This window comes from Odocoileus virginianus, chromosome 19 (genome assembly GCF_023699985.2).
Source record: "Odocoileus virginianus isolate 20LAN1187 ecotype Illinois chromosome 19, Ovbor_1.2, whole genome shotgun sequence".
In the NCBI taxonomy this organism is placed as follows: Eukaryota; Metazoa; Chordata; class Mammalia; order Artiodactyla; family Cervidae; genus Odocoileus; species Odocoileus virginianus.
In genome coordinates, this window is record NC_069692.1 from 33,890,678 (window position 1) to 33,903,515 (window position 12,838).

Sequence of the window (12,838 nt, forward strand, 5' to 3'; positions counted from 1 at the left end):
TCCTGTTAAAACACAAGCAAGTGGTACCACACCTCTGCTCAAAAACCTCTGATGTCTGAGAGTCCCGTCTCCCTCAAAACAAAACCAGTCTTTATAGGATGCACGCTCTGGCCTGCCCCTTACCGCTCTGACCTGCTCCCGTCTGCCTCTCGCTCTGTGCCTGCTTGCGGTTCCCGACTGCAGGCCGTGTTCGAGGCGTCCTGCCTCTGAGCGGCCACCCTGGCGGCTGCCTGCTTGCGGTTCCCGACTGCAGGCCGTGTTTGAGGTGTCCTGCCTCTGAGCGGCCACCCTGGCGGCTGCCTGCTTGCGGTTCCCGACTGCAGACCGTGTTTGAGGCGTCCCGCCTCTGAGCGGCCACCCTGGCGGCTGCCTGCTTGCGGTTCCCGACTGCAGGCCGTGTGTGAGGTGTCCTGCCTCTGAGCGGCCACCCTGGCGGCTGCCTGCTTGCGGTTCCCGACTGCAGGCCGTGTGTGAGGCGTCCTGCCTCTGCGCGGCCGCCCCGGCGGCTGCGTGCTTGCGGTTCCCGACTGCAGGCCGTGTTCGAGGTGTCCTGCCTCTGAGCGGCCGCCCCGGCGGCTGCCTGCTTGCGGTTCCCGTCTCTAGGCCGTGTGTGAGGTGTCCTGCCTCTGCGCGGCCGCCCCGGCGGCTGCCTGCTTGCGGTTCCCGACTGCAGGCCGTGTTTGAGGCGTCCTGCCTCTGCGCGGCTGCCCCGGCGGCTGCCTGCTTGCGGTTCCCGTCTCTAGGCCGTGTCTGAGGTGTCCTGCCTCTGAGCGCCACCCTGGCGGCTGTCTGCTTGCGATTCCCGACTCCAGGCCGTGTTTGAGGCGTCCTGCCTCTGCGCGGCCGCCCTGGCGGCTGTCTGCTTGCGATTCCCGACTCCAGGCCGTGTCTGAGGTGTCCTGCCTCTGAGCGCCACCCTGGCCGCTGCCTGCTTGCGATTCCCGACTCCAGGCCGTGTTTGAGGTGTCCCGCCTCTGAGCCCCTGGCGGCTGCCTGCTTGCGGTTCCCGTCTCTAGGCCGTGTCTGAGGTGTCCTGCCCCAGAGCGGCCGCCCTGGCGGCTGCCTGCTTGCGGTTCCCGACTGCAGGCCGTGTGTGAGGTGTCCTGCCTCTGAGCCCTGGCCGCTGCCTGCTTGCGGTTCCCGTCTCCAGGCCGTGTGTGAGGTGTCCCGCCTCTGAGCGGCCGCCCTGGCGGCTGCCTGCTTGCGGTTCCCGACTGCAGGCCGTGTGTGAGGTGTCCCGCCTCTGCGCGGCCGCCCTGGCGGCTGCCTGCTTGCGGTTCCCGTCTCCAGGCCGTGTGTGAGGTGTCCCTCCTCTGAGCGGCCGCCCTGGCGGCTGCCTGCTTGCGGTTCCCGTCTCCAGGCCGTGTGTGAGGTGTCCCTCCTCTGCGCGGCCGCCCTGGCGGCTGCCTGCTTGCGGTTCCCGTCTCCAGGCCGTGTGTGAGGTGTCCCGCCTCTGCGCGGCCGCCCTGGCGGCTGCCTGCTTGCCGCTTCTCCGGGGAGCTGCTTTGCTCTTCATCTCGCTTCCTTTGGGCCTCGACTCACCTCAATGAGGCTTCCCTGTCTCCCCTTCACACTTTCTGTTGTCGTTCTCTGCTTTTCTTTTCTCCTTGGCACTTTTCACTCTCTAATATACTATTAATTTTACTCATTTATTTGTTCATGGTCTACCTCTCCTACTGAAATGTGAGTAAGCTCCCCGAGAGCAGGGACCTAGCCCACAGCCAGCTCCCCAGTGCCTAGAGAAACGCGGGGTCATAGTAGGAGCTCAGTAAATACTTGTTGAGTGAATGCCTGCAGGTGCTTGATGTAAACTGTCAATTTAGCCACTACAATAGCAGAGAACAGTGGTGAACGTGTGGGAGGAAATCAAGGTGAGGGGATAGCTTGTACAGTGCCCGAGAATTTGAAGGAAGGGGACGGCATGTGAAATGGTGTGAAATGCCCCAATAAATCAAGCAATACAAGGGCTGGAAAGAAAGGCCCTTTAATTTGGCATTTAAAAGGAAAGGATGAATTTAGGGAAAGCAGAACATAGACTGCAGTGGATTAAGAATAAGCAGAACTTCTTGGATGTTTGGGTGTAAATAAGCTGTGTGGGCTACTGAATTAATTTGCAATATTTAAAATAAATTCGTAGCAATTGCATTTTTTGTTTGTGTGTTGGCCAAGATTTCACTTCTGATATTTCTGGGGTGCTCTGGCCTTTGCAGACTTCTTTCACATTACTGTAGAATGTTCAGAACCACAAGCAGTGTGGTGAGTGCTGTTACACATTTCTAGTCTGCCTTCTACTGCTGAGGGAATGCTCTGTGTGTGTATGTGTGTGTGTGTGTGTGTGTGTGTGTCTACGTGTGCACGCCCTTAGTCTCATCCACCTCTGCGACCATATGAACAGAGGAATCCACCAGACTTCTCTGTCCATGGAATTTTCCAGGCAAGAACACTGGAGTGGGTTGCCATTTCCTCCTCCAGGGGATCTTCTTAACCCAGGGACTGAAGCACGTCTCTTGTGTCTCCTGCATTGGCAGGCAGACCCTTTACCGTTGTGCCGCTTGGGAAACCTGAGGAAATGACTGAGAGCTGGATAAATGCCCTTTCCAAGGTCACATGCCAGGCAGCGGTGGAACAGGGCAAAAAAAAAAAAAAAAATCCCTCCTTTGAAGTCTAGTGTTACTTCCTTTATTTTCATAAGTGATTGATTTATTTTTGTTTTGCATCTATTTTTGTAAGCTAATTAAGTCTTATAGAAAAAAGATGCAGTATGGATAAACCAACAGTATGAGACTGATTGTGGCATTGAGGCGGGCGAGAAAATGTCCACAGACCAGGTGAGTGGGGCACGTGTTGAAGGCTTTGCTTTGCTTAGTTGTTCGTTTCAGGGATTTGAATACTCATGGGCTCACATTTTACTTTTATTATCAGACAGTGATTCTGGACAGGACCTTTTTCCCTCCAACTGTAATGTGATGAAGATAAATACTATTCCTACTCTGATAAAGTGTTTTGTGTCCCCTACATTGAATTATTTCTGTATATTTTATGTGAAGCTGCAATTGAATATCTTGGAATAATTTCACCATCAGTCTAGGTACTAAATAATAGCAGTCAAGAAACGTATCTCACCAGTACAGTTAAACCAACCCAGAAGTTTTCTGAGTTGAGAGGAGGCTAGTCTGATCTGTTTTGAGGTCATTTAAGCTTTCATTTTGTGTGCCATGTTCAAAATAAATTATCCATTACCAGATGGGTACTGTTTAGGAAGAAATAGCTTCCAAAAGTTGAGAGTTTTGTTATATTTCGTTTGTTGGCTCTACCAGCTCAGGTGTGAATTACAGGTAAGTAGAAGAAATACACCCTTTTGCTTTCTTAATTTCTCACTTAGCAGTAGCTGACTCTTTATGTGATGTGAATCCATTTTATCTTCTCAGGTTGATTTATTGTAGCCTAACCATGCCTGTTTCGGCAGGCAGTAAATGAGAATTTAAGTGAAACAAGTTTTTTTATTTTCCCTAATAGAAATCTATTCTTCCGAAGGTGTCTGCTTTAGAGTCGATATAATTCCAAAGTGCTGGCAAAAAATATGTTTTAGTTTTATGAAATTCACACGGAGCATTGTGTTCACAGGTTTCTGAAGGTCTGCGGATCTGAATTAGTGCGCCTTGAATTATCCTGCAGCCACTTCCTTAATGAAACTTGCTTGGAGATTATTTCTGAGATGTGCCCAAATCTACAGGACTTAAATCTCTCCTCCTGTGATAAACTACCACCTCAAGCTTTCAGCCACATCGCCAAGTTGTACGGCCTGAAACGACTCATTCTCTATAGAACAAAAGTAGAGGTAAGATTTACGCTTTTAGTAATATAATGACCAACGGAATGATCAGTTGCCTGTAATTGCTCATAATAATATGATTTATGATTTTTAAATAAATTAAGTTTGTGACACCACCTGACTATCTTAAAACAATTAGAGCTGATTCAGTCATTTCATAATTATTCTGTTGTATTTTTTTGTTTGTTTCTTTGTTTTTCAATTTAAGAAAATGTTACCCTCTGTGCTCTTAAAATTTTTGTAATGCTTTTCATGTTTCTAGGTAAAGAAGCAAGCAATAGGCTGAGGTGAGCTGAAATGCTGGCAGGGAATTAATTTGTGAAAGTGGTGGGAGGAAAGTATGTAGGAGGACATTTGCTTGGAGTGAGAGGAAGCAAAGTGGAATTTATCCAGGAGCGAACTTCAGAGTTAAAATTCCTAATACATAGTTTAGGAGTCTCATTAAAGAAGAATGGAGTCACGTAATATTTATTGATCTCCTTGCTTTTTTTCCACTTAGCTCTAGGACATCTTACCAGATCATTATATCTATTACCACCTGACTCTTTTCATTAACTGTGTAGTTTATGTTTTACCATGATCAACTCAGTTTTTCCCCAGATGGTCAACATTTCAGTTTTTCCAGATGTTTTTCTTTTACAAACCATCTAGCATTAGCATTATTTTGCACAGTTTTCTATGTATTGGCTATTGTTGCTGTAGGATGGAGTTCTGTAAGTAGTACTGCTGGTCAGAGTATGTGCCTAGACCCTTGTAATAAGCATCCACTTACTGCTGTATACCTGTTTCCTCTGCTCTGATTGTGTTGGCCTTCTTTCTGTCCCTTGAACATTCCGATCCAGGCCCAGCTCATGGCTTTTTGTCCTATGCCTGTCTGGAATATCCTTCCAGCTTGTTTATGACTGCCCTTTTCTCAACTCAGTGTCCTACTTAAATATTTTTTTTCAGAGATGGTTTCTTAGACATTGATAAAAGGTAGCCTCCCCACTCCCTTCTGGTTGGCTCCTGTCATATCATATCACCTAATGTATTTTCTTTATAACAACTTTATCACTATGAAATCATCATGTTGGTTTTCTTATGATCATCTGTCTCCTTATACTAGGATATATGTTTCATGACAGTAGGAGTCTTGTCTATCTTTTTCATTGCCATGTTCCTGATATCTAGTATAGTACCTGGTAAAGATTGGCCACTCAGTAAATATTTAAAGAAATGAATAAGATAGACAAATTACTTTTCCAAAATGACGTACCAGTTGCCTCTCCACTCTAGTGAACCGTTGCCTGCGTTGAATGTTGCCTTGGCCAAGTATTTTGAGAATCATTTACATGTAATGTACTTAGAAGGTGCCAAACACATAGTAAACTCTCAATAAATATTATCTGCTAAAACAGTAGTAAGAGTAATAATAATTATTATGGCAATTCTGTATATGTGTTGCTGTGTGGTAGGGAAGGTCCCCTCTCTCTATTCTTTTTAAACTTAAATCCTTGTGTATTGTTATTCTTCCAGATATATCTTTCAGCAAAGATTTTGTTGGAAGAGCCTTTATTATATTTCATTTTTCTCTTTAATAAGGCTTCATATCTGTTCCTATATGTCTTGTTTTACATTCAAGAGCATATTATAGTTTTCTTCATTTAGATTTTATATCCTTCTGGTTAAATTTATCCCTTGTCTTTTATAGTCTCAGACACTATTTTCTTTCATTTTAATTGGTTATTTTTAATATAAAGAAAAACTGAGTTTTGTATATTTATCTTGTATCTGCTCCCCTTACTGAATGCTTATAATTGTTGTAATAACTTGTATCTTTTGAGTTTTCTAATGATATAATTGTATAATCTGGAAATTAATATACTTTTTCTTTCTGTTCCAATGTTACACTAAGTAGAACTTCATAAATAATGTAGAATAATAGAATCACAATAGGTATACCAATCTTATTTCTAATATAGAGGGAATTTTTTCTTTTTTAAATATCTATATGACAAATATGTGCCAGGTACTGGTGTAGGCCCTGAGACTTCATTAGTGAACTAAATAGACAACGCCTCATGTAACTTACTAATTTTATCTATTGTTTGATGTTCTTTCTGATAAATATCATTTGAGTAAGACTATTTTTATCAAAAATGTGTATTATATTAACTTTTAAAGCCTCTATTACCACACTGATCTTTTTTCTTCTTTTATTTGTTAATATAATGACTTATGCTGGACAGTCCTTACATTCCTGGGATAATTCCTACATGTTTTAGCTTAATACATAGCTAGGCTATTTTCCTAATATTTTTGAGCCAAATTGCCTGGATTTGGATTCTACTTTGGATATCACTAATTATATTACCTTGAGGAAGTTTCTTGATGCCCTGTTTCCTTCTGTATAAGTGGATATAATGATAATATACCTTTCAAATGGTTGTTGTGAGAATTAACATGATTTAATATACATGAAGAGTTTGTAACAGTACCTGTTTCATAGTAAACATTCTTTAAGAGTTAAGACTTATTTATCAATACTTTTTACATTTACTTTCTTAAATGAAATTGAGTTGTGTTTTTCCTTTTCACACCATTTTATCATGTTTGGAGCTTGGAGTATGACATCTTGGCAAAAAGGATTGTGACATTGACATCTTTTTCTTTGATATTTGTTGTTCAGTTGCTAAGTTGTATCTGACTCTTCGCAACCCTAGGGACTGCAACATACCAGGCTTCCCTGTCTTTCGCTATCTTCTGGAGTTTGCTCAAACTTACATCCTTTGAGTCGGTGATGCCATCCAGTCATCTCATCCTCTGTTGCCCCCTTCTCCTGCCCCCAATCTTTCTCATTCCAGTGGGTCAACTCTTCGCATCAGGTGGCCAAAGTATTGGAGCTTCACCTTCAGCATCAGTCCTTCATGAATATTCAGGGTTGATCTCCTTTAGGATTTACTGATTTGGTGTTGCTGTCCAAGGGACTCTCAAGAGCCTTCTCCAATACCACAGTTCGAAGCATCAGTTCTTCGGCACTAAGCCTTCTTTGTGGTAACTCTCACATCCTTACATGACTCCTGATAAAACCATAGCTTTGACTTTGTCAGCAAAGTGATATCTCTGCTTTTTAATATACTTTCTAGGTTTGTTATAGCTTTTCTTTAGGTAGTAAGCATCTTTCAGTTTCATGGCTGCAGTTACCATCTGCAGTGATTTTGGAGCCCAAGAAAATAAAACCTGCCACTGTTCCCCCTTTTCCCCATCTATTAGCAATGCAGTAATGGGACTGGAATGCCATGATTTTCGTTTTATGAATGTTGAGTTTTAAACCAGCTTTTTCACTCTTCTCTTTCACTCTCAAGAGGCTCTTTAGTTTCCCTTTGCTTTCTGCCATTAGAGTGGTGGAATATCTTTAATAAATGAGAATTATCTGTTAGCATTTATTTATAAAGCTATCTGGGTGTATAGCCTTTTTATTGGTAGATCAGAGTAGATATCTTTAGCTTGACATAGTTTTTAAACTAATCCATGGAAACATGAATATAGTATTCCTGACTTGGGGCAGAATTTTAGCTCGAGTTTAACTGGTGACTTGGTGGAAAGAAGACTTTGATGCTAGTTCTAGCCCCAGTAACAAGCTGAGTGATCTCTTAGTGATTTCTTTCACATAGTCTCTCAAGTTCCAGGATTCTTTATTTGTAAAATGGGAAGACTTTTCTCCCTGAATGCCAGTTTGAAGATAGTGCTAGTCCATGTTTTCATTAATCTGTGGTGAAATGACTCACGATTTATGAGGGTGTAAAATTGTCAGCTATCTTTTCTCGAGTAGATTTTGCATTCTGAAATGTATGCCACACCTGTGTTTTACTGGTGTATTTACTGTTTTATATTGCCTTGTATGCTGTAAAGTTTGATACCCTCTGAGCAAGATAACACCTCATTTAAAAAATCTTCTGATTAAATTTAACTTTAAGAAGAAAGGTAGCTTAGTTCATTATTAAGTAAACCTTCAGGAAGAAAAATAGGGTAAAAACTAAGAAATTATATAACTTGCTAAGCATCTTACATCTGGGATGATTTGTAAAAATGTTTCCTGTGATACGCTATTGAAATGTTATAAATTCACATCATCTAAGTGTGAGGGAATCATTAAATAGTCTACAATTTTCTTCAATTTACCTCCAGAAGCTGATAGTATATGATTATATATTTTTTAAAAAGTTTGATTTTATAGGGATCGAGAAGATTTCATAGCTCAAGACTGGAGACCTCATACATATGTATCCAAGTCTAAATAGCATCAACTCTGCTTCCCCCAGTCACTTAAACATAGATGTGAAATCATTGTATGATTTCATTAAGTAAAATTTGGTTTGTACCATATGTTACTACCTATTAAAGTTTGTTTTTATTAATCCAGCTGCTAAAAGACCATAAAATCATTTTTAAATTTATGTTAGATGATTTTTCTTATATTTAGTACATAGAAAAAAATATAAAATTGATTTTCATTGATCTGCATTGGACTTACAATAAAATAAAAAATAATCTCATTTTAGTGATACAAATGGCAAAATTCAAAATGGAGAAAAACCTACCCAGGCAGTGTTGACTTTTAACAGCTTCCCAGCTCTGCATTCGATGCTCTCTGCCTATACTTTATTTACATCTGTTATCATGTCATTCTCGGGATCTGCATCAGACTCCCCTATCGACACTAAGTAACTCAGAGGAATAAAAGGGAAAGACAACACAATCATCTGGTCTCTTTTAAAACAAACCCAAGTGACCACACTGGTAATCGTATCCATCTGTAAGCACCTCCCTGTTACTTAAGCAGAACATTATGGTCTTCCCTGGTAGCTCAGATGGTTAAGAATCTGCCTGCAATTTGGGAGACTTGGGTTTGATCCCTGGGTCAGGAAGATCCCCTGGAGAAGGGAATGCAGCCCACTCCAGTTTTCTTGTCTGGAGAATTCCATGGAGAGAGGAGCCTGGTGGGCTACAGTCATGGGGTCACAAAGAGTTGGACATGACTGGGCGAAAAACACTGTCAACCCTTTTTCCCTTCCATCAGTGCACTGTTTGAGTCCTGCACTGGTGGATGAGAGAAACCTGAGTGAGAAGACAAGATTTAGGGGACTGGCTTCTCTCTAAATCTTCACATAATCATTGGCAGTACATTCAGATGTTTTAAACTGTTTTGAAAAGAAAAAACAGCGATTGATTTCAGATGCCTCTGATGGCTCTGAGGAAATATATGAGGAGAAAAAGAAGATATGAATTTGAACTTCTTGGGAGAGGTTTTCATTTTTTTTTTCTTTTAAGGAATACAGATTATCCAGTGCCAGCCACTTTTACCCTTTCTCTTTTACCCTTACCCTAAACTCTATGTAATTCTAAAATAAGCAAAAATTAGTATTAAAAAATATTGACACCATGATAGCATATTATGTTCAGAGAGACCAATTTATGATGTAGTAGACTTATATTTTATGTATCTATATATAATCTACATTGGTAAGTGGAAAACATTTATGCCATTTTTTTAGGATTTAAGCAAGTATGTGTGCATGGTGAATATAGCTTTAGAGGATATTGGAACCTGGGGATTTTCTCCCCAAGTTTGAGAAAACTTGCCGCGTATATTTTGTTTGCTGTCCTAGACGTTTTGCATGTTATTTAATCCTTTAACTAGTCCAGTGAGAGTGTTATTCTTATGTTCAGTTCAGTCACTCAGTCATGTCCAGCTCTTTGTGACCCCGTGGACTGCAGCACGCCAGGCTTCCCTGTCCATCACCAACTCCTGGAGATTGCTCAAACTCATGTCCTTAGAGTCGGTGATGCCATTCAACCATCTCATCCTCTGTCATCCCCTTCTCCTCCCGCCTTCAATCTTTCCCAGCATCAGGGTCTTTTCCAGTGAGTCAGTTCTTCACATCAGGTGGCCAAAGTGTTGGAGCTTCAGCTTTCGTATCAGTCCTTCCAATGAATATTCAGGACTGATTTCCTTTAGGATTGACTGGTTTGATTTTGCAATCCAAGGGACTCTCAAGAGTCTTCTCCAACACTACAGTTCAAAAGCATCGATTCTTTGCTGCTCAGCTTTCTTTATGTTACATATGTTGAAATGAAAGCCCCCAAAAGTTAATAAGTTTCCCAGTGACACAGAGCAACAAGTTAGAATTAGGATTTGAACCCAGATTTGGTGGCCCCAGTGTTACAGTGAAAATTGTAAGATACATAAGAGCATAGAATAGTAGTTCTTCCAATAGCTTGGCTGCCTCTATCTAATGGAGAAGGAAATGGCAGCCCACCCTAGTATTCTTGCCTGGAGAATTTCATGGGCAGAGGAGCCTGGTGGGCTACTCCATGGGATCACAAAGAGTTGGAAATGATTCAGCAAATAAAATAGAGCTTTTCCTTTACCACTTAATCCTTTTCTAAGCTTCAATTGGTAAGGAAATAAAACATTGTAACTAAGATATACAAGATTTTGATCTGGTGTAAAATGCAAACTGTGAAGTTATATTCTGTAAATATTTTCCAGTCTAAATTGCTATAGGAAAATGGACTTTGATTTTTATTATGAGCAAACTTATTTTGAAGTCTTCGTTCTGAATTAGTAATACCAGTTATTCAAATCACATTTAGAAACATTTAAGTAATAGTTTGTATAATCAATACATAATGAACTACCTCAAGCAAATGGTTTATATATATGGGCCAACTCTCAATATTGTATCGTAGTGGGGAGCAGCATTGGGACATATACTCCCCCAAATATTTAGCACGTAAAGTAATGCGTAGCTGATGTCTGGGTGGTGTGATCTTAAGTGGTTAGGTATAGTCAAGCATGTTGCTGGCCTGGGTACTCAATAAGAATGAGAACCCAGGAGAATGAAACTTGAGTAGGGTCCGAATTGCCCTATATGCTGGTAGGTAGAGCCTGGTATGCTGATGGGGCACCTCCCTGAGCCAGTGGTGAAACAGTGGGCCCAGAGCACTACACTTCTCTCTACCTGACAGATTTTACCAACAAGGCCTGCTGCAGTGACCTCTGAGCTTCAGCCTTGTTAGAAACTGGGGTTGTATCACAATGCCTTTTGTGTATACTGTCTGATTGCAGCTTTGGTAGTCAATTAAAATGAAAGCAACCTTAAAACAATCCCCAAGTGTCATTTTGAAACCCAGCCTTTTATGCCCTGGCCTAGTTCATTAAGATTTTCCTCCCCAGCTCCACTGCTTTGGACTATACCATAGCTAGTACCCAGCTGTGAGAAGCAGCAGCAGTAGGATCTTTATCAGACTTTAACTATGGTTAAAACTGCTCAGCAGCAAGTTCTGGGTGTCTGATTCAGACATTATTTTATAATGTAAAAACTGGGAAGATGTTTGCTTTTTAGTCTGTATCAGAGACCCACATCATAAAATAGTTCTTGTGGTTTTCCCACTTGAAAGATTTATGTGCCTGAGAACATCACTTATACTAAGCTAAAAGTTTACCTGATTAAAAAAAAAATTTTACCCTATCACATAGGCTATTGAGAAGACCAAATTAGATCATACTTGTAAATAACATCATACTGTAAATTAGATAGACTTGTGTACATGTGAAAATGATAGTATAGATTTTTTTCAGCATAATCCTACAAATTATTATTCCCGACTTTGTGAAGTATTCTTATAGATCCTCCTAAATAGGAATATCTTTTCCATCACGTGCTATGAGGGACTTAGGTTAAATTACTGCTTTCATGCTTCTGATCTGTTTCTGGTAAAAGGAAAGTGCATTCCTAACTTATAAACTCCATAACGAGAGGGATCATGTTTGACTGTTTATGTCTTTACAGCTAGTATGTAGAACATTGTCTGGTATTCACTGTAGTGAATATATATAGTAGATACTTGGTAAACCTCTGTTGAATGAATGATTGATAGCTCTCGCTTGTCAGTTTATCTTTTCTTTGTTCGATAAGTTAGTAAGCATCAGATAAGTTTATCTTTCTACAGAATAACCAGCTAAGAATACAGAGATATTACAGAATAATCAGCTAAGCAGATGGATGGGAGATCTACAACTTGGAAAACTTGTAAAAAATTTTTTTGAACTTGTATTTGTCCAGAATTTTTAGCTCTAAAAGATAGTGAAATACATTTCTATTTGTTTTGTTAGTTTATTCCATTAGATCTTTTTCCTTCTTTAGATATGTTTAGGATTGTGATGAAAAATTGCTTCATCAGAGAAATAGCAAATGTCTTCTTAAAACATCAGAAAAAAGAGAGAGAGAAAATCATTCAGTTCAGTTCAGTTCAGTCGCTCAGTCGTGTCTGACTCTTTGCAACCCCATGAATTGCAGCAAACCAGGCCTCCCTGTCCATCACCAACTCCCGGAGTTTACTCAAACTCATGTCCATTGAGTTGGTGATGCCATCCAGCCTACTCATCTTCTGTCGTCCCCTTCTCCTCCTGGCCCCAATCCCTCCCAGGTTCAGGGTCTTTTCCAGTGAGTCAACTCTTCGCATTAGATAGCCAAAGTATTGGAGTTTCAGCTTCAACATCAGTCCTTCCAATGAACATCCAGGACTGATCTTCTTTAGGATGGACTGGGTGGATCTCCTTGCAGTCCAAGGGACTCTCAAGAGTCTTCTCCAACACCACAGTTCAAAAGCATCAATTTTTCGGCGCTCAGCTTTCTTCACAGTCCAACTCTCACATCCATACATGACCACTGGAAAAACCATAGCCTTGACTGGATGGACCTTTGTTGGCAAAGTAATGTCTTTGCTTTTTAATATGCTATCTAAGTTGGTCATAACTTTCCTTCCAAGGAGTAAGCGTCTTTTAATTTCATGGCTGCAGTCACCATCTGCAGTGATTTTGGAGCCCAGAAAAATAAAGTCTGACACTGTTTCCACTGTTTCCCCATGTATTTCCCATGAAGTGATGGGACCAGATGCCATGATCTTAGTTTTCTGAATGTTGAGCTTGAAGCCAACTTTTTCACTCTCCTCTTTCACTTT

The 12,838-nt window shown here is 41.2% G+C and overlaps 1 protein-coding gene across 3 annotated transcripts in view; it reads left to right on the plus strand.

Moving 5' to 3' along the window:
- Window positions 1-12,838, plus strand: part of FBXL4 (F-box and leucine rich repeat protein 4) — a 73,863-nt gene that overhangs the window by 42,769 nt on the left and 18,256 nt on the right. For all 3 annotated transcript variants that reach the window (XM_020899772.2, XM_020899770.2, XM_070450074.1), the window contains one exon: window positions 3,625-3,838. In XM_020899772.2, the coding sequence (XP_020755431.2) occupies window positions 3,625-3,838 (214 nt within the window). The remainder of the gene's footprint in view (window positions 1-3,624; window positions 3,839-12,838) is intronic.